Source organism: Gobio gobio (genome assembly GCF_949357685.1).
Source record: "Gobio gobio genome assembly, chromosome: 1".
NCBI lineage: Eukaryota > Metazoa > Chordata > Actinopteri > Cypriniformes > Gobionidae > Gobio > Gobio gobio.
The window spans coordinates 68,374,372-68,394,022 of record NC_137097.1 but is presented as its reverse complement, the minus strand read 5'-3'; the positions used below and the strand labels follow the sequence as shown (position 1 = coordinate 68,394,022).

General features: G+C 39.7%; 1 protein-coding gene across 1 annotated transcript in view; it reads right to left on the bottom strand.

Moving 5' to 3' along the window:
• The window catches only part of LOC307132877 (butyrophilin subfamily 1 member A1-like), a 29,153-nt gene extending 10,917 nt beyond the window's left edge, over positions 1–18,236 (bottom strand). Inside the window, exons 1-9 of the mRNA XM_079827467.1 lie at positions 17,742–18,236; positions 17,578–17,654; positions 12,175–12,525; positions 11,804–12,076; positions 4,572–4,679; positions 3,600–3,662; positions 3,266–3,328; positions 2,623–2,667; positions 2,369–2,395 (exon numbers count right to left, since the gene is read on the bottom strand). Coding sequence (XP_079683593.1) covers positions 2,369–2,395; positions 2,623–2,667; positions 3,266–3,328; positions 3,600–3,662; positions 4,572–4,679; positions 11,804–12,076; positions 12,175–12,525; positions 17,578–17,635 — 988 coding nt within the window. The 5' untranslated portion in view covers positions 17,636–17,654; positions 17,742–18,236. The remainder of the gene's footprint in view (positions 1–2,368; positions 2,396–2,622; positions 2,668–3,265; positions 3,329–3,599; positions 3,663–4,571; positions 4,680–11,803; positions 12,077–12,174; positions 12,526–17,577; positions 17,655–17,741) is intronic.
• Between the last annotated feature and the right edge of the window lie 1,415 nt (positions 18,237–19,651).

Sequence of the window (19,651 nt, the reverse complement as noted above, 5' to 3'; positions counted from 1 at the left end):
CCCAGAAAGTCTCATGTCTCTGGGGCTGCTGGGCGGGAGCAGCCCCAGCCGAGTACGTCCTCCTCATACAGAGCGCAACAAAAAGTGAGTGTTGCTACCCGCGCTCCCCCACAGAGAGACTGGGGGCCGGGGCAGCGCTCTCAGCCGAGGTCTTCCCGAGGTAGAGCGGATCTGAGGACCGTCCTTATCTCTAGGAAGGCTCCGGCGAAGAAGTCCTGACGCCAAGGGCGTCAGGCTTCTGATGGCAGTCCCCTCCAAGGGGAAGCGGTGTGCCGAGGCACCCGTCTCCTCTCGGTGCCATCAGGGGGCCGTTCTGCCAACCCTGCCACCTCTGGTGCTTCAGGGCGCAGCGGTTCTCGGCGAGCGCATATCTCCACGTCCGCCCGGAAACGTAGCGGCGCGGGGATGCTCGCTCCCTCCAAGGAGGGCTCAAAGTGGGTCAGTTCGGTTGCTTCCTGCCGGCGCGCCGTTTCAGGACACCAAACTGCCCACACAACAAAATCCAGAGGCCAGCCTCGAGAGGCTGGTTCCCTTAGTAGATTTTCTGGCAGCGTGGAAACTTCTGCCAAATATCTCAGAGTGGGTCCTGCGTACTATAGAAAAAGGGTACAGAATACAATTCGGGTCACACCCACCCAAGTTCAACGGGGTACTATCCACAGTAGTAAACTCCGAGCAGGCTCTGGTAATGGAACAAGAGGTACAGACTCTTCTGCGGAAAGAGGCTATAGAAAGGGTCCCTCCCCACAGCAGAGAGTCGGGGTTTTACAGCCGGTACTTCATAGTTCCGAAGAAGGATGGAGGACTGCGTCCTATTCTGGATCTGCGCCAGTTAAATCGGGCGGTAAAGAAGCTAAGATTCAAAATGCTTACGCTAAAACAGATCGTGTGTCAGTTTAGGTCCAGGGACTGGTGTGTCACAATAGACCTGAAAGACGCATACTTCCATGTCTCCATCCTTCCTCAACACAGGAAGTTCCTCAGGTTTGCTTTCGGGGGCGAGGCATTCCAATATCGGGTTCTTCCATTTGGCCTAGCACTATCACCCCGCACCTTCACAAAATGCGTGGATGCAGCTTTGGCTCCGCTGAGAGTCCAGGGCATTCGCGTGCTGAACTACATCGACGACTGGCTAATCTTAGCAGAGTCGGAACAGCTAGCGGCTCAGCATCGAGATGCTGTGCTTGCTCATATGAAGGCGTTGGGGTTGAGGTTAAACGCAAAGAAAAGTGTGCTATCTCCACAACTGAGTACTACTTTTCTCGGCGTAGTTTGGGACACGAGCACCATGAGGGCGCGCCTGGCGCCCGTCAGGGTGAAATCGATCCTAGACTCAGTAACCAAGATGAAGCTAGGCCAGTCAGTCACTGTAAGGCAGTTCCAGAGACTGCTGGGTTTGATGGCAGCAGCGTCCAACGTGATACCTTTTGGCCTGCTGTACATGAGACCCTTACAGTGGTGGCTCAAGACCAAGGGATTCTCCCCGAGGGGAAATCCGTTTCGCATGATCAAGGTCACGCGGCGATGCCTACGTGCCTTAGTCATGTGGAAAGATCCTTGGTTCTTGTCCCAGGGTCCGGTGCTGGGGGCTCCTTGTCGTCGCTTAACGCTAACGACGGATGCATCTCTCACCGGCTGGGGGGCGACCATGAGTGGTCGCTCAGCTCAAGGTTTGTGGAGCGACCATCAGCTCTCCTGGCATATAAACCAGTTGGAGCTGATGGCCGTGTTCCTGGCGCTCAGGCACTTTCTCCCAGACCTGAGGGGCCATCATGTGTTGGTTCGCTCGGACAACACATCGGTGGTCTCCTATATAAATCGCCAGGGGGGGCTACGCTCGCGCCGGCTTTGGAAGTTGGCTCATCGAGTCTTAGTTTGGGCCCAGGGCAAACTGTTATCACTACGAGCAGTATACATTCCGGGGTATCTGAACACGACGGCAGACTCCCTGTCGAGGCAGGGAGTGGTGCCAGGGAATTGGAGACTCCACCCCGAGGTGGTGGAGCTCCTATGGAACCGCTTCGGTCAGGCTCAGGTGGATTTGTTTGCGTCTCAAGAGACAACGCACTGTCCCCTATTTTATTCCCTCACACATCCAGCCCCTCTGGGGATTTGGGGGATGCATTTTGATGCGAAAATGACACCTGTGGCCATTCCATTGGGTCGCTTATCAGTCACGGATACAGACAATTCGACTCATTACGCCTCAAATTTTCTGTATATCTCGCTCTGTCAAGCGGCAGAAGTGATTCTATGTAGGCTATACTGCGTTAATAAATAAATAAATGTTTGACATGATGATGAAGTTGGGGAATTAAAATTATTAAAATAAATAATAATGTCATAGAACATGAATAGTTTTACTCACTTGTGTGTTTTCTTAAATGTGTGACAGCTAAAAACAGAAAGTATGAAGTTATAAAGGGTTCAAAACAGAATTCATCTTTAGATCTATAATGAGATCAAAATCCAAGAAGACTTTATATCTTATAATAACTTTATAACTATAATGAATTATATATGTGTATGAATGCGCACTCAGCGTATTCAATATTCATTCATTGTTTACAAAAGTATTAAAAAGTAATTAATATTTTAATAAAGCCATATAAACAAATTCACCTTTTGGTATAATCATCTTCTGACTTTTTAAAAGTTGATCATTCTCTAAAGAAAATTCAGAAAACGACATGAAAATAACATTGAAATTACATCATTTTAATAACTGAAATACAACACATTATGATAATTTATTTATGTCATTGTAAAATATTGCTGTAAAAATTGGCCAATTTGACCAACATCCATTAAACAGAAATATACCATAGAAAACAATGCACTCTGGGTAATATTTGTAAATGGTAAAATACTGGCAAAAAAAGTTTTAGGCAGAAATTCACTGTTAATTTTACAGTTCTTTACCGTACTTTACAGTGTTACTGTAAAAATAAATGACCTGAATTAAAACTCACGTTACTCATTTCATTTGCAAAAACTGCCATTTAATTTAACTGCCATTATTACTGTGAACTTATTTCATCTGAGTCCACTAAACATAGTTCTTAAAGTAAAAATAGCTGAATTAAACAAAACATTATCAAAACTAGAAACATCAGTGTTTCTCTGCTCATCCTGGACTGAAGCACAGACTCATCACACAATAGTGACACACACAACTCAACAGAAACCCTTGAAATCATATGTTATGGCTGAAAACAGACTTTAAATGAATAATGAATTAATAACTTAATAAAGACAGATTCACCTTGTTGTATTCTGCTCTTCTCATTCTGAATTCTGCTCTTCTCATTCTGTAGTTGATCGTGTGCTGAGGAAAATTCAGAATAAAGATAAGAAAATAACATTGAAATATAATTTTTATAACCAAAATACAACAAGTTATGATCATTAGTTGTGTTCATAGGCTGTGTTGCCATCACACAAGTACATCTGTGACTGAATAAATAAACATTAAATAAATAACTGTAGCCATTGACAGGACATTAGATACAAAACTAACTGAATATACACGGCCTGTTAAGTAGATATGTTATGGCTGAAAACAGACTTTAAATGAATTAATAACTTAATAAAGACACCCTGTTGTATTCTGTTCTTCTCATACTGAATTCTGTTCTTCTCATCCTGTAGTTGATCGTGTGCTGAAGAAAATTAAAAAACATGAAAACATAATTCAGACAACAGAAGCATTAAATTCACATATAGCTACAATAGCTACAAATTGCAGGACCAGTTTAATTCAGACAATGTCTGTTAATTAAATATTTTTGCTAAAAGATTAACCCTTGAACCCTTGACACATGTGTATTGATGAACGCAGAAGCGCAGAGGACAGAGCAAAACAAAATGCAGCATCGGAGGTTACTCTTTTAGCACAAGTCGACTTGCGTACCGCTGACCGCTGGAAGCTAGTTATTTTAGTCTTTAAAGTTTTAAATATGGATATTTTTCTTACACAAAAGCCTCGCTTCGTTTCAGAAGGCCTTTATTAACCCCCTGGAGCCGTGTGGAGCAGTTATATGATGGATAGATGCACTTTTATGGACTTTAAAAACGACACAACCATTCACTGCCATTATAAAGCTTGGAAGAGCCAGGAATTTATTAATATAACTTATTAATATATAAAAGAAGAATGTCATATACACATAGGATGACTTGAGGGCGAGTAAATCAGGGGGTAATTTTCATTTTTGGGTGAACTAACCCTTTAATATTATTTAAATGTAACTGATAACTCAAAAAGTTAAGTGAACACATTATAGAGTATATACACTGAGAGCACTAGTAAAAATGATTCTATTTTAAGTGTTTGCAGACCTTGAAACTGATCCCACTGTATAAAAACTGCAATTTAAAATTCAACCTGTTCAACAAAGGAAAGTTTTCATCACAGATTAACACAATAATTATAGATGTGGTGGAAATGACATTGTTCATGACTTTCAGAAAAATTAAAATATATATAAAAAAAGACTACAAAATGTTTTTAAAAATTACCAGGATGCCTTATTTATTGACATAAAATAATAATAAAACAAGAACTTTACCTCTGTTTTTATGAGCAAACAGAGCAATCAGTATCCCAGCGATCACAATGAGCACAACAGCCACTGAAATCAGGATGACTGATGTCCTCCAAGAAATAAACATATTATCTGCAAAACAAAGCAATTAAGTGCATTAAGTCAAGCATTTTTTTACATATACATTTTTTAATTATTCTATTATAAACCTAATGCTGCTACCCAGCTAACAAGTTTCTGTTCTAAGAACATTTTCCAAACATTGTTTTGGTTATGGGAACGTTAAATGTCCAAATGTTTTCTTGATGTCAGTGAAAGATTTTTTTAATGTTAGTATGATGTTCCTGAAACATTATTTCAAATGTCTTCTCGTTAATAACTCAACTTTCTACACAGTAAAGTCAAAAAACTCAAACCTCAACAATGGTGACAATACAGTCGTGAGTTTCTGCTCAACATCGGCAGAGCCACATCTTTAGAGATAAACCTCACGCACACCGAAGCTCGGGCTGCACTGACCGGTCGGCCTTCAACATCACCGACCCCCAGTACTGCATCTGGCCCACAGCGGAGGCGCCATACGTGGCGTGAGATTAAGCAGACGGGGGGTAAGCGTGAGGGTATCCGGCTAGCCAGCTGTCCCCACAATAAACTGGATTACATTTGATTACTGCTGTTGTCTTTGTTTGCGCTGTGTACTCAATGCGCGTCACTGACGCTTTTCATATGATTGGAACATATCTAAAAATAATGCTATAATCAACACTTACTCGTAACTCGTTCATCTCGACAGCTGTAATGGTACATTACATGTGTTACAAGTTGGTAGAATAAGAAGGAAAACGGACTCGACGTGACTGGGACTCGTGTTTATTCAGAACTCTCAGATACAAACAAAGTAAAGAAGTGGAGAAAAGACCAATCCATGAGAGTGGGAGGTACATGGACCAATGCTCCACTGATGGTTTAAGGACAGCTGATTGAGAAGTGCAGCAGTTTATCTGGAGGGACAGAAGCAGACGGAAAGTGTCTGCAGTTTTCCAGAGGACGTGTCTCATCAAGAATACACTGGTCATAGATGCAGCGACCAAGGTTAGGCTGTTCAATATCCCCTTTATCCTGATCACAATTACGCCAGCAAAACATGGAAACTCAAAGCAAAAGGTGGAGTGGGACTTGACGAATCTCAGAAACTGTTGTAGTGACTGAGGAAAATCAGACACATAATCGCCTGTTACATTTAACAAATATGTTTTAAAAACTTTGTGCTTAGTAACAGACCTTCCCTCAACACAACAGAGAAGGGTCCCAGAGCTACCAACTGATAAGACATTTTACAACTCAAAAGAATGTGGCCACATAAAAAGTCCACATGGGAAAGACACAAAGCCTGTAAAACACACTCTTTTGCCTCAAGTTATAGACAAACCATCTATAAATAAACATGCACCCCAGGACATTGTATGTACACACATAACTGTCTTGTAAAGTGTCCCTTCTATGTTATTTAGTTGATGCATGCCTGCAGCTTACCATTTCATGTAACCTCATACTGTTGTGTCTCCTATCAAATTAATGCTCAAATTAATGCTAGGTCAATTCAAATAAATAATTATATTTCTGTGGCCATGAAAAATATAAATTTCTAAGAATTAAATTAATAATCAATACTGAATGTCCTTAGGACGAACTGATTGAACGATTGTAATGTTAATGTAGCTACATCAAGTTAATCTATTTAACTGATTCAAATATTCATAACTAATCATAATAAATAATCATAATGAGTTATGAATAATTATTCATATTTCCCTTCAGAGCTAATAGGTTACACTGTGACTGTGTGAAAAGTGAGCCTCACTTTCCTCTGATTGCACAAACATCAGCTTCCAAAGACAGTTATGAAGGGACACCACAAGGAGGACGCAGAGAAGATCAAAGACATAGACATAGACATTCCAAGAAGACCTTAGAAATGGTGTCCAAAGGAAAGATGTTGAGATGGATGGATTGAATACGTTGGAGGCTTCTTGCTTCTTGCTGCCCATTGTGCCCACCTATGACCTGATGATAATAAAGGTGATATCTCTGCAGAATAAAGAGCTGCTCTCTTTAAATATCAAGGCACAGCACCTCTTCTAACCATTCAGGGAGCCTTGCTCGATCTTAGAATCAAACATACAGGTCATTGGGTCGGGGGTTCAAACCTCAGCTAGGTTTGTTTGTGGACAGCTCAGAAGTTGAACCCTTCAGAGCGAAGTCTGAAAAACAACCCCACACCATAATCCCCCTCCACCAAACTTTACACTTGGCACAATTAGGGATGGTTACCAAAACCCAGTATTAAATGAGCCCATGGTGCTAAATTATGAAAGACCGCAGTAGAGAGAGAGAGAGAGAGAGAGAGATAGAGAGAGAGCTCACGTGGAGCTACAGCACGCACAACTCAACAGTTCCTGCTTAATGAGTGACGATAGTTAAGAGAACTAACAAAAGTTTAGTCTGGTTACACTTTAGGCCTGTGATATTAATATAATTTTATTTTCGATTTCCATTATAAAAAGAAGATATGAGGTAAAATTATTAAAAACACGTTCCGTCTAGGGCAACTTCCTTTCCTTCACAGCAGTGTGCTGTCATTTTTCCCTAAACCCAAACTTAACCTCAGATTTAGCACAATGTGAAGTTATTAAACGTCATTTCGGGAGGAGTACGCCCATCTAATCTTCCGATTAATACCAAGGTATAAAACCAGCAGCTTACCTCATCCCATTTTTAGTTCCTGCTGCATCCCTCCTCCTCCCCTGCTCCTCCTTTTGTACAATTTTGCCTGTTATAGGGGGGCAATTGGAGCTCGGGTAGAATATCCTCTCCGAGCCCCTCTATAGCAGACAGCAAGCCAAATCTGTTTACCACTTTCACTAAATTATATGAGCACACAAACTCGTGAACTGCGATTGTTGTGAAATGCAGTCTCCACTCTTGATCAATTGCGGGATGTGTTTGATAATAAAAAAGATGCTATTAAATTCACAATAATCCATGCAAGAGATGCTGTTTCCAACTTCAAGGCGACTTATGTGTGCGGGCCGACGTGCACATTATGCGCTTCAAAAACAATTAAATACACAACAAATAGCCCATGTCAAAATGACCGCGTGGAGAGTACTCACTTAAACACAGTTTAAATCTTAAATGGGCGTAAATAGTTTGGAAAAAATGGGAGAATTATATTATTAAAGTCCCTGTAAAGTCAAAACTAAACATGTGTTCTGAGTTCCTCACACCACAGATAAATGTGTTATTAACCACCCAGCCAAATTTGAATCATAAAAAAATCCGGGAAGTACATAAAATAGCTTATCAAAAACCTGAAAAAATGAGCAGCATTCTCTGCTCTCAAACGCTGGGGGTGTGTCCGCTGTCGGCGCCGAAACCACGCCCACTCGCGGGAAAGCGGCAGTAGAACACAAGACAACACTGATCACGAGCGTCTATGATCACGACGCACCAGATGTCGGCGGGACGGGAGGATGAAGGCCTTGGCGGGGGATAGTCGGTTCTGCAGCGGATTATCAGTGAATCCCAGTTGTCTCCGGTGAAAGTTTGTAAAACGAACCGGTGTAAAGTCACTGCAGAGGTAGGTGTCGGTGATGATCCTCAGCTCTCCATCAAGGTTGCTGTTCACAAAATTAATCCACTTCTTCATCGTTTTTGTTTTGTAAGCTGTTATGTAAGTTGTTGACTATAGTAACTAACAGTACTAACAGTAACTCGCGATCGAACTGATGCGAATGTGCTCTAGTTATGATCGTGTTAGGGGAGGAGCTAGGCTCGGTGGCTCCAGTGCGTCATCGAGCCACCGTTTTAGCTTTGCCCAGAAAATCCTGAACACAGCAACGGTGAAAAACTGTTTAACGGTCTAACTTCTGAATTCAGTACTTCATAGTTCACAGTCTTTGTAATGTGTTTCAGCAACACATTTCTAACATTTATAATGTGTTTAGAAACAAATCTCAGAATTGCCTTTACAGGGACTTTAAATCTGCATTTGGTCTTAAAGGGGCAGCGTCTAATAAACCTGCTGACAATTGAGACAATGTGAATCAAACAAAAGGCAAAGAGAAAATACTCACAGCTTTGAATTAATAACTTTAGCTTTAATAAGCTGCATAGTTCTCACTGTATAAACTGATAGATTGATGCTTATTTTACATTTGATTACTTTATTAGATTTTTTTTGTAGGCCGTATTACTTAATGTTCGTAGACCTTCCTGAAATTAAAGCACTGTTTATTTAATTTGTGTCTTTGTTTTATTGTGTATTTAACATTTGTTTGAACTTTGTTTCTTTGTTCTTGTATCTTATCTTATGCATATAAAACACAAATAACGCCGGCACACTGGTCCATTTACAAATAGATGTTTTATATTTGTTTTGTTCAAACATTGCTGTTTCTTTTGCTATAGATATTTTAATTTTCTGATTATAAAGCAATGCTAATTATATTCTTAATTAGGTTTGTTTATTAAAAAATATATAACAAAAAGAACCGGTAAGAATACTGTTAAAGTACCGGATCGATAAGGAGTATCGGGAAGAGTAGAAATATCATTAAAACCCTAACGATACCCATCCCTCAGCACAATGCAGTCAGGCAAGTCCCGTTCTCCTGGAAACCGCCAAACCCAGACTCGTCCATCTGATTGCCAGACAGAGAAGTGTGATTGGTCACTCCAGAGAACACGTCTCCACTGCTCTAGAGTCCAGTGGCGGCGCGCTTTACACCACTGCATCCCACACTTTGCATTGCACTTGGTAATGTAAGGCTTGGATGAGCTGCTCGGCCATGGAAACCCATTCCCTGAAGCTCTACACACTGATCTTGAGCTAATCTGAAGGCCACACAGAGTTTGGAGGTCTGTAGCTGTTGACTCTGCAGAAAGTTGGCGACTTCTGCGCATTGTGCTCCTCAGCATGTGCTGACCCCGCTCTGTGATTTTACGTGGCCTACCACTTCGTGGCTGAGTTGCTGTTGTTCCCAATTGCTTCCACTTTGTTATAACACCACTAATCGTTGACCGTGGAATATTTAGTAGTGAGCAAATTTCACGAATGGACTTATTGCATGGTACCACGCTTGAAGTTGTAAGGCCCGCCCAATCATCCCAATGAAGGCTAACGATCCGTGGGTGAAGGTCTATTGCGCGTTCGGTCTTTTCAGCTGGGAAAAGGGATTTAATTCCAATTCATCTTTATCTGACTCCATTTTATCATAATCTCGAATTTAGGTTAGAATGCCAATTGGTTATTTGGTCATTTATATTTAATAGTTTAACTACACATTTAATTATTCTGTTTAACCCTTTGTTGAAATTATACCTGTCCATAATCTACTAGAGATAGTTAATTCCAGAGTAAGTCAGAATAAATCCAAATGTAACAATTTATTAACAGTCAGGTAAATGTATAACGCCAATTACATAATGAATTCAAAGATAACCAATACATAACATCAAATGCTCTGAAGTAAAGAGTAAAAGATGCATACCTGACATCTGAAAATTACATAACGCTGAGCATATAGTAGACACTAGATGCAACATTTCCCTATATACTCAGACCAGACAGAAATCTCTTTCAAATGGAAACGTGTTAACAATGGGAATTTACATTAATCACTGTCCCATAGACCTGTATTGACAAAATACCAAATGGCTGAAGGTACACCCACCATAATAGGCAATAGGGATGCAACAATACAGTTAGTCCACGGTTCCATACATACCTCGGTTTTTAACCACGGTTTTCGGTTCGGTTCGGTAACCATACAATATACATGGATTCTTATTAAAGCTACTGTATTAGTTTTTCAGTCAAGAGCAATTAGTGATTTTCTCTTTGTCTTTTGTTGTTGTATTAACATTAAAGGGATAGTTCCTTCAAAAATGAAATTTCTGTCATCGAGAAATGAATACAGGTTTGGAACAATATTAGAGTGAGTAAATAATTACATAATTTTAGAGGTGAACTGTCCCTTTAAGGACAGCGTGTTCACTAGGCTGCGCTGCTGTCATTTTAAGACCTCCGTGCATCTAATATACAGACACACAAGATTTTACTTTCACTTTAGACATAACCGACTGTGTTTATGTGAACCTTGTGTGTATTTGACAGTATTAGCGCAGTAAGATGACTACTTAGTTCTGTAATCACGTGTTTGACAGGCGTTTAGTGTGCGCGCTCGGAAAAGCGCATGTTGAGCCGGCAAGGCTTTAAAACGCATGCAAATAATGAACTTTCATGATTGTGAATAACTCTAGTGTTCCGTGAGTATAACTCTACCACTAACATGTGATGTGAATGTGTGTCGCGTTGTTCAGTATTGGGATGGAGGCAAATTATAGAATTTGTAGAAAAATAATTAATTAAGTGCAAAACCTTAAAAATTAAGTGTAAAAATTCATTTAAAAAAAACGCAATTCACAAGCGCGTATTGAACCGTGAATGCCGTACCGAACGGTTCAATATTATATTGAGAATTGTGGCATCCCTAATAGGCAACATATCTCTAAACTCTTAAAACCTTCATTATCTTTTGTTTACTTCTGTGGGGATGAGATCTTTGTACCAGTCGCACTGAGACATTTCAAACGATATCAGACATGTAGCTATAATACTGTATAGTGAGAATTCACATTAAACCATATAGATTTTGGGTGAATTCTGGAGGAGGGATGGGGGAAGATGCAGGTGAAAGGAAAGGCATGTAAATTAAAGTCATTCTTAGATGATTCACACAGCGTGACGTCTTCTCAGATGGGGACGCTAAATGCATGAGTGGGTTCAGAAGCTAATTTCCTTTATTTTCTCAGAGAGTGCTCATTCCTCAATCAGACATTCTGGCATTTGCTAGTTTTTTCCAGTCTTACAAATTCACTGAGCTCCTGAGAGCGACCTAGAGTTGATTTTATACACCTGTGGCCATAGAAGTGATTGGAACAGTACATACAATATATACAATATTGTATATTGTGTATATTGAACAAACGTTCTATTAATGTTAAGGAAGAACGTTTGTTCATAACGTTGAGAGAACCTTGCCAGAACACTAGCCAAAGTTATGAGAACGTTCCCTGTTAGCTGGGATATTGCTTCTAGCTTCACAATGAGCTCATAATCATTCTTTTTACTGCATCAAAAATATAATGAGAACATGACAGACAAGTACAGTAACAGATGTGTCAGTACTTACCTGTGGTGATAATCTGTGTCTCCAGCATGTGATGTCTCAGTTTGACTCTGCAGTGAATCTTGCCGTTACTGTGATGTGCAGTGATGGTGTGTTTCACACTGAATCCGTCTGTGTTTCTGTGTGTCTCTGTAGTTTCTGAACTCAAACTGACTCCTTCACTGTCCAGCCACTCAAGATCAGGTTCAGGGTTCCAACCTTCAGATTCACACTGTAGATGAAGCCCTCCTGAACGATCAAACCCATCTACAGTGATCACTAGAGGACTTCCTACAGCTACAGATCAACGAGAAGAACATTATGTTGTTATTTAGCCTTTTTTGAGTTAGTTTGTTCTGTGACCAGATCATGCTAGTTTTCACTGGTTTCCTCACCTTCAACTCTGACATCAACAGTGGCGTCATCATACCTGGATTTGGACTGAATAAAACACTTATAAAGTCCTTCATCAGAGACTCGGACTGATGAGAGTTTGAGTGATGCGTTTCCTGTCTGTAGTTCTTGATGGATCAGGTTTGTTCTCCCTCTGTAGGACTGAATCTGCTCTGTGTTTCTGTCTTCATGATCATCATAGAGATGCACTACTGAGTCTTTCTGATCAAGTCTAAACCACTCGACTCTCATGTCCACAACACTGATGTTGGGTTTGACTGAACAGGGCAGAATCACATCTTCACCAGCTAAAGCAAATACAGGACCTGCAGGTCCCACTACTTCAAACCACTCTGTTACAAGAGGGGAAAAAGAAGGTTTTGTGTTCTTCAAATGTACGACAGTTAAAGGATTAGTTCACTTTTAAATAAACTTTTGCTGATAATTTACTTCAAACCACTCTGTTACAAGAGAAAGAGAGCAGGTCTGAACTACACCAGGGTTGCCAACTCTCACGCGTTCAGGCTCAAGGCCAATTTATACTTCTGCGTCGAGTGTACGCCGTAGTGTACGCCGTAGGCTACGCGCGTAGCCGACGCCGTCGTGAGCATTTATACTTCTGCGCTGTTGTCTGCGTCAATGTGCAATTACACATGCAGACGCTAGTGGGCAGTGTCCTCGGGCATGATGGTGTAATCAAGACAACAGCCAAAGAAGAAGCAGCTTGTTGTGTAGAATGTGTACATGCATGTCGGATTATCAGCAGCAGTGAGAGAGCGGCTTTTCTTGCAGCTTGAGTTGTTGTATCTAATACAAATTATGCATCTCTAGTTGATTAGTAAAGTTAAATAAGGCGATCTGGCGCTGGAATGTGTTTGTGAAATCAAGGCCGCTGTTTTCACTAGCAGTGGCTCGAGCAATCGATTGCTGTTGCGGAGACTTCATTCACGAAATGTACCCTAATGTGTCCCTGTTCTTGATATACAATACCTGATTAACATATTTGGTTTTAATGAGAAAATAAATAAACTATACTCAGCGGATCTATGTATTTATTTACTACCATAAAGAATCGCTGGACTGCAAAATATTGTGTTATAGCAGACGTAAACTATCATCCAATTTCTGGACACACACACACACTCCTATCGCAGATTTTTTATTTATTTATTGACCTGAGGGAAGGGTTCTGGCAGACCAATCACATCGCTTGCGGTCCGCGTAGAATTGACGCGTTGTTACATTTTTGGGGAGGTGCGCGTCAGTGCGTACTGACGTCTATACGCCGTACCCTCTGTGTGCACTCGACGCAGAAGTATAAATTGGCCTTCAGTCTCACGCTCTCACGCTGCCCAACTTAATCTCACGCCAAATTGCCAAACCTGCTTTTCATATTAAACAAAGTCTAAGCTTTTACATTTTTTAAGGTTTAATGCGAAATTCAAACAATAAATAGCGTTTTGGCGCTAATATGGCATAACAGTTAAAGCCAGAGTGTTGAAAAACGGAGTTGCGACATGCTCTCTCATCTCCCGGCGGCGCGCGGTCACGAGCTTCACGGAGCTCTCAATACTTCTAGCGCTGGGTCAATACATTTGAATGGCTTAAGCGGATACACAACAGCTCCACTTTACAGGTGTTTGCAGCAAGTTTTGGTAAACAGTACAGCATAGTGTGCATTGATTATTACGTCAACCATACAGGATCGTTTTATAATGGAGAGTGATGGAGATGCAACAATTTTAACATTAATGTTAATGTTTTTTATTGTATTTAGCCCTCAGGTATACCTTACTAATTGGTCACACTCATACTCATTGATGGTCAAATGTGACCATTAGGGGTGCACCGATCCGATATTAGGATCGGATATCGGCCGCGATACTGACAAAATAGCTGGATCGGGGATCGGAAAAATTAACAGATCCACAAGCCGATCCAGGTGTTTTTTCCGTCGCAGCAGAACCTACGTCATTCGTCAGCTTCACGTGTGTCGCATGCTAGAAGGGAGGGAGCCAGAGAGTCGGCTGTGTGGAGGAGATATTTCACGCTTGCCACGCCAACTAGTTCGTCGCTGTTTCGCGGGTATTACTGCAAAGTCAGGGTCTTTCCTGCATTGACATTTTTTTGACGGCCAAAGCCTAATTTGATGAGTTATTGTGATTTATGAATGATGTAGAACAGATGCTGCGCTTGTGACTGAGTGACAGAGAGACCGATCTGAGAGCTCCTCCCCCGCGCGCGCTCTCTGGGTCTTCAAAATAATCAGTGTTCGCTCTCATATTTCACATATTAATCCAAATCAAAAGCTCGGAAGACCGAAACCATGTTGCACGTGACACATTCGGACAATTTTGTCCTTGAATTATCACTGGGTGTGAATTGCGCTCAAAAAACATTGACTCTTCTCTGACCAGCTGACATAAAGCATACTTTCAATAAGCGGGAGACAAATTATATCCAGTTATGAAGTGTTTTCTGTGTGTTGACATCTTTCGCGATGTTCTAACAGACGGGATTCGCACACAACGCGTCTGCTAATGTCCGATTCGTGACCTAATGACTCCTTTGAACCGAATCATTTTAACGACTGGCCAGAACAACTGATCTGTCCAACACTGAACTCATGAACTCAGTTTATTAATTTACTCAGAACGCAACTGAAATGAGAACACAAGTGTGCTTACCCATTTTAGCAAGAGTGGGTAGTAAGAATTATTTTTAATTATCAACAGTATTTCATCTTATTTCTGTTGACAATGTGTAGTAAAATAAATAGGCCTAGCCTACAATCATTTAATCTGGAGTGAGGTGAAACCAGAACAAAGTTGTTATTAGCTAGCTGAAATGTTTTATTAAATTGCATATGGTAGAAAATTAGACTATTTGTTAATTTGTAATGCTACTTTTTAATATTGATATGATTATATACCAAAACAATTATCTGTAGTGTAAAAAATGTTTGGTAACTGTCAGATTACTATTGTATGTTTGACCAATACACTGTTTTTTGTTTCCACTGCTACATTTTATTTATTTAAAGAAGTTAGATTACATTCTATTTTAGATTTGAATGCACAATTGTTTTTTAAATAAATAAGAATTCAACACCTTACATACATCTGTTATTTTGTCTTAGTTATGTTTAGTTAGTAAAGTCTGGTGCCTTTAGTCTCTTCAAGGAAGGTATAAGGTGGAAGATATACAGTTTATTATTAATTCAACAATATATCGGATCGGTATCGGGTATCGACAGATACACAAAGCCCAGGCATCGGTATCGGTATCGGGACTGAAAAAGTCGGATCGGTGCACCCCTAGTGACCATACACCTTAACTATTTTTCAATTGAATTAATGTTCTATATTTTAGTTAAATAAAATTGAATATTTTAAGATATTTTGGTACAAAATACTATTTGTGCAATAATTATGGTGCATTAAAACTTCTTAACCCGCACCGGTTCGTGGACGGGGGGGTTGACGGAAGTGGGGGGGTGTGTACTTTTATTTACTTTTGTTTTATACAAAATATTCAATCAACTATCACAAACTATGCATCATTTGAAAGCTAAAACACTCAAGATTCATGTTCTGAACTTGTTTTTGCAATAAATACACCAGAGAGGAAAGGGTTAAATGAAACCCTAAAGGACCGGCCATGTAAACATTAGAAAAATATCAGCGTTACTCATCTTTCATCTCCTGTCGTTCAGATCAGATCGGACGAATCCAATAAACACCCGCATACATCTCTGTGTAAGAGTCCACTCTTCAAAATGCATCCCACTTTTTAATCCAAAACAACGAAAAAATAGGGAAAAAACTAAAAATCCTCCGTTGTTTGCAAGAGAGTTTTGAGTTAGCGTGATCAATCATGTCCATTTTCAATGAAATATCGATTCTATTCCGTGTCTGGCAAACTCCCCCTGCTAGAATGGCTTCTCCCACGTATTTTAAACCCTCCCTCGTCTCTCTCCTTCAATCAGAGACTCTTCTGGGATGCATCATATAGAGGAAGTGCCTTACAGGCTTGGTGAGCTGTCAATCATTGCGCCCATGGTTTTCGTTGGATAAAGGCACTCGGTGCCCAGCCAATGCCTTTCCAACAAAGGTTTGATTGATGGACTTAGTAACCAATCAAAAGGCATTATCTTGCGCAGTTTGCGTAAGTAGGCTTTGGTGAATACAGTTTGCGCGCTGGCTGCACGTTCTCCATGGCGCAACTCCAGTGGAGCGCGCTGTCTCTCACTGACGCTTCCCATCAGCTAAATGAGTTTTTGACACTTTGTAATCTCTGTAAATAGTTGCTTTAGTTTTTCAGTAACTGTTTATCCATTATAATTAGTAGTATATTGCAGTTTATTGCAGATTTATTTGAATGAAAAACTACTCTTTACAATAGCAAATGTTCTGAAATAAATGGCCTTTTTGAAATGACGCCTAGACTTTTCTTGACATAAAAGCTCACAGAAGCTACATTACTGAGAGAATCATCCTCATATTTGAATCATGACATGATTAGACATTCAGTTTTATATTTAAGTTATTTTCAGGCTCTTAACATTAAATTATAATATTTTTTTCCCTAAGTGAATACAAAAAACAAAAAACGTGAGTCACTTACATGTATATTTACATGTATATTACTCTGTTCCCATATTACTTTGAGTTATTATGACTCTTGGGTAGCAATATTTCAAGTGTCTAGTTTAAAATAAGACCAGGTTTATGAATATAGACCATAGGGTTTAAGAGCTGCAGACATTTTCATTTGGGTATATCGTTTTCAAAAAATTCCACAAAAATGGGGCGCTTGTTAAGAGGTTAATGGCCACTTAAAATATTTTTCTTCTAATATTTTTATTATTTATATTACAATTAGTATAGTAATTAAGGTTAAATTAGAGAATTCTTATTCAAAGAGGCAAATTAGAGTCATTTTGTGGCTCGAAAAATAATATTTTCCATTTGTAATGCCATTACCCCCTATAGGTGCCTTTATGGCTCTTTAATCAATATACATGTATCTAATCTAGTTGCTCAAAAAAGTATTGCAGATTTGCATTTGAATAAATATTTAGATATGATCAAACACTAGATTTCTTTAAAAGTGAAAATTTAAAATGTTAATAACGTACATATCCTTATTTCCTTATATGTACAGCAGGCTATGAATTGATACTGAAATCGAAATCGATATACCGTCGTATACTGTCAGCCACTAAACCCCACCCCCCAACCCACCCGCCCCCCCAAAAAAAGAAAATCTCACTCCAACCTGATCTTAAAAGTTGGCAACCCTGCTACACATCCTAAAGGTTTTTACCCTAATGTTGTCCCAGACAAACAGAAGTGTGCAAAATGATAAATACAGAGTATTATTAACAATGATGAATAAATTACCTGATCTTGAATCTGTAATTCCACTAATGAGCAGGAGAGTCAAACAAATGAACTTCATCTCTGAGGAGACACAGACGCTAAAAAGAAAATATGAAAAAAATAAAAACATTATGAAAAAAGTATTAGCATACAGTACATGAGTTTCACCTTTGAATAATACTTACACTTAACTTTCTGGCCAAAAGCGAGACACAGATCCTGGATTTCTGGGGGTCCAAAGCAAAACTTTGTCTTTGTCAATTTTAAGACCAACTGAACCGACCTTATACTCTGACAATCATTCGATTACTTTCCCAGCTCACAGAATAATTATCCTGTTCACCAACGTGTTTAAATTCCCAAGACGGGCATTTTGACATGTTTTGCGTGTATTTGTCCGTTTAAGCGCACACCGGAAGCCCAAAGTCTGTGATCAGGATAACGGTCCGTGTTTCTCTCAGTCTCGGACGAACATCGCCTCTTTCGCAGCTCAATACGCGTTTACACGTGACTTTACGTGATTCGACTGATTTAATGTTACGCGTGGTGTGATAGCGCACCACTTTAAATGAAAAGAACGGAAAACGGCATCTTTGGAAGCAGAAATATAAAACGAAAGTAAAACACTAGTGATGCCCGGTTCTCGAACGAATCGTTCTTTTGAACCGGTTCTTTTTAGTGAACCGGTTTTTTTTAGTGAACCGGTCGAACCAGTTCACCAAATCGGACTGAATCGTTCGAAACGGTTCGCATCTCTAGTAAGCACTAATCCACAAATGTATAAAGTTACTCACTTTTAGACGTGTCTGACTGTCCCTCTGACTCGAAATAAACCAACATCCCGGAGTTATTCAGTTACTCCAACAGTACACTGACTTAAATATGAAGTTGTTATCATTATCATTCTGTCATGATCAGTTGTTTATCCTTTTTGATTTTAAGTGTAGATTTACATACTATATGTCATTTTAAGCATGCCATTCATGCTTTTCATCAAAAATGCTTTTTTACTCCGCTTCTCTCTTACCTTTAGGTAATCTTCTTTCAGTTCTTGGTGCAATGCTTCTGTCTTTTCTGTAACAATCCTAGAGATTGTGCAAGCCCCTATTCTGTACTGAAAGCTTAATGATTTGTAGCTTCCTTTGGGATTACAAATGAATGACAATATGAAGCGCACACACACACACACACACACACACACACACACACACACACACACACACACACACACACACACACACACACACACACACACACAGTTTATATTATATTTATAAAATGATCACATTATTATTTTTTAAGTAAAGCACCAGATATCATACGAACAAACCTGTTGCTAAAAAGCCTAGGGTTAATGACAACCTTTCTCTGGCAGTGATGGCTCGTCTCTTTTTCGTATTCTGTTTTACGATTAGAGGTTCAACAATACCAAGAAGGATGTTAAATTCCTCATGGTCCATTCTTAGCATTTTTCTGAAACCGAAGCTGTCCTCTATCTACATGTGTTGCAATAAAATTAAATACAATAACTATAAACGAACAGAACACGCTTACAAATTAAACTCAATATTTGACTCAGCACAGAAAAAACATACCTCTAACTCCCGCTGTAATCTGTAGAGACTATACTGGCCACGTCTACCCACCCAAGACTTCATCCAATTGCGCTTGGCTCTTTTTTTTTAACTTTTTTTCTCCGATTTGAGGACCGATGAGCTGATACTGACTGAGCATACAAAAATTACCGCGCTCATCTCCTGCACATCCATGTTTGTTGTTATGTCTGTCATGCGTCTCCTAGCAACCAGGCGCTTGTTTCAGTTTGTGTTCTGAACGATTTTAAAGTCTGGTAATGTATGATGCCCAGCTTTTCTCTGTAACCATTTACAAAGTCGGCAAGTGTATGAAGCCTAGTGTTTTAAAAATCTGTTCAGATTTAAAAAAAACTTAGTGTATTCCAGCCTTTAAAGGTAGGGTAGGTAGGATTTGGTTAAAAAACTTTTTTTTACAAATTTGTTTAAACTTTCTTTATATATGATACATAATTAAAATGTAAGTACTCTGAAAAAGAAAGTATGAAAATTGAGTGTCTGTA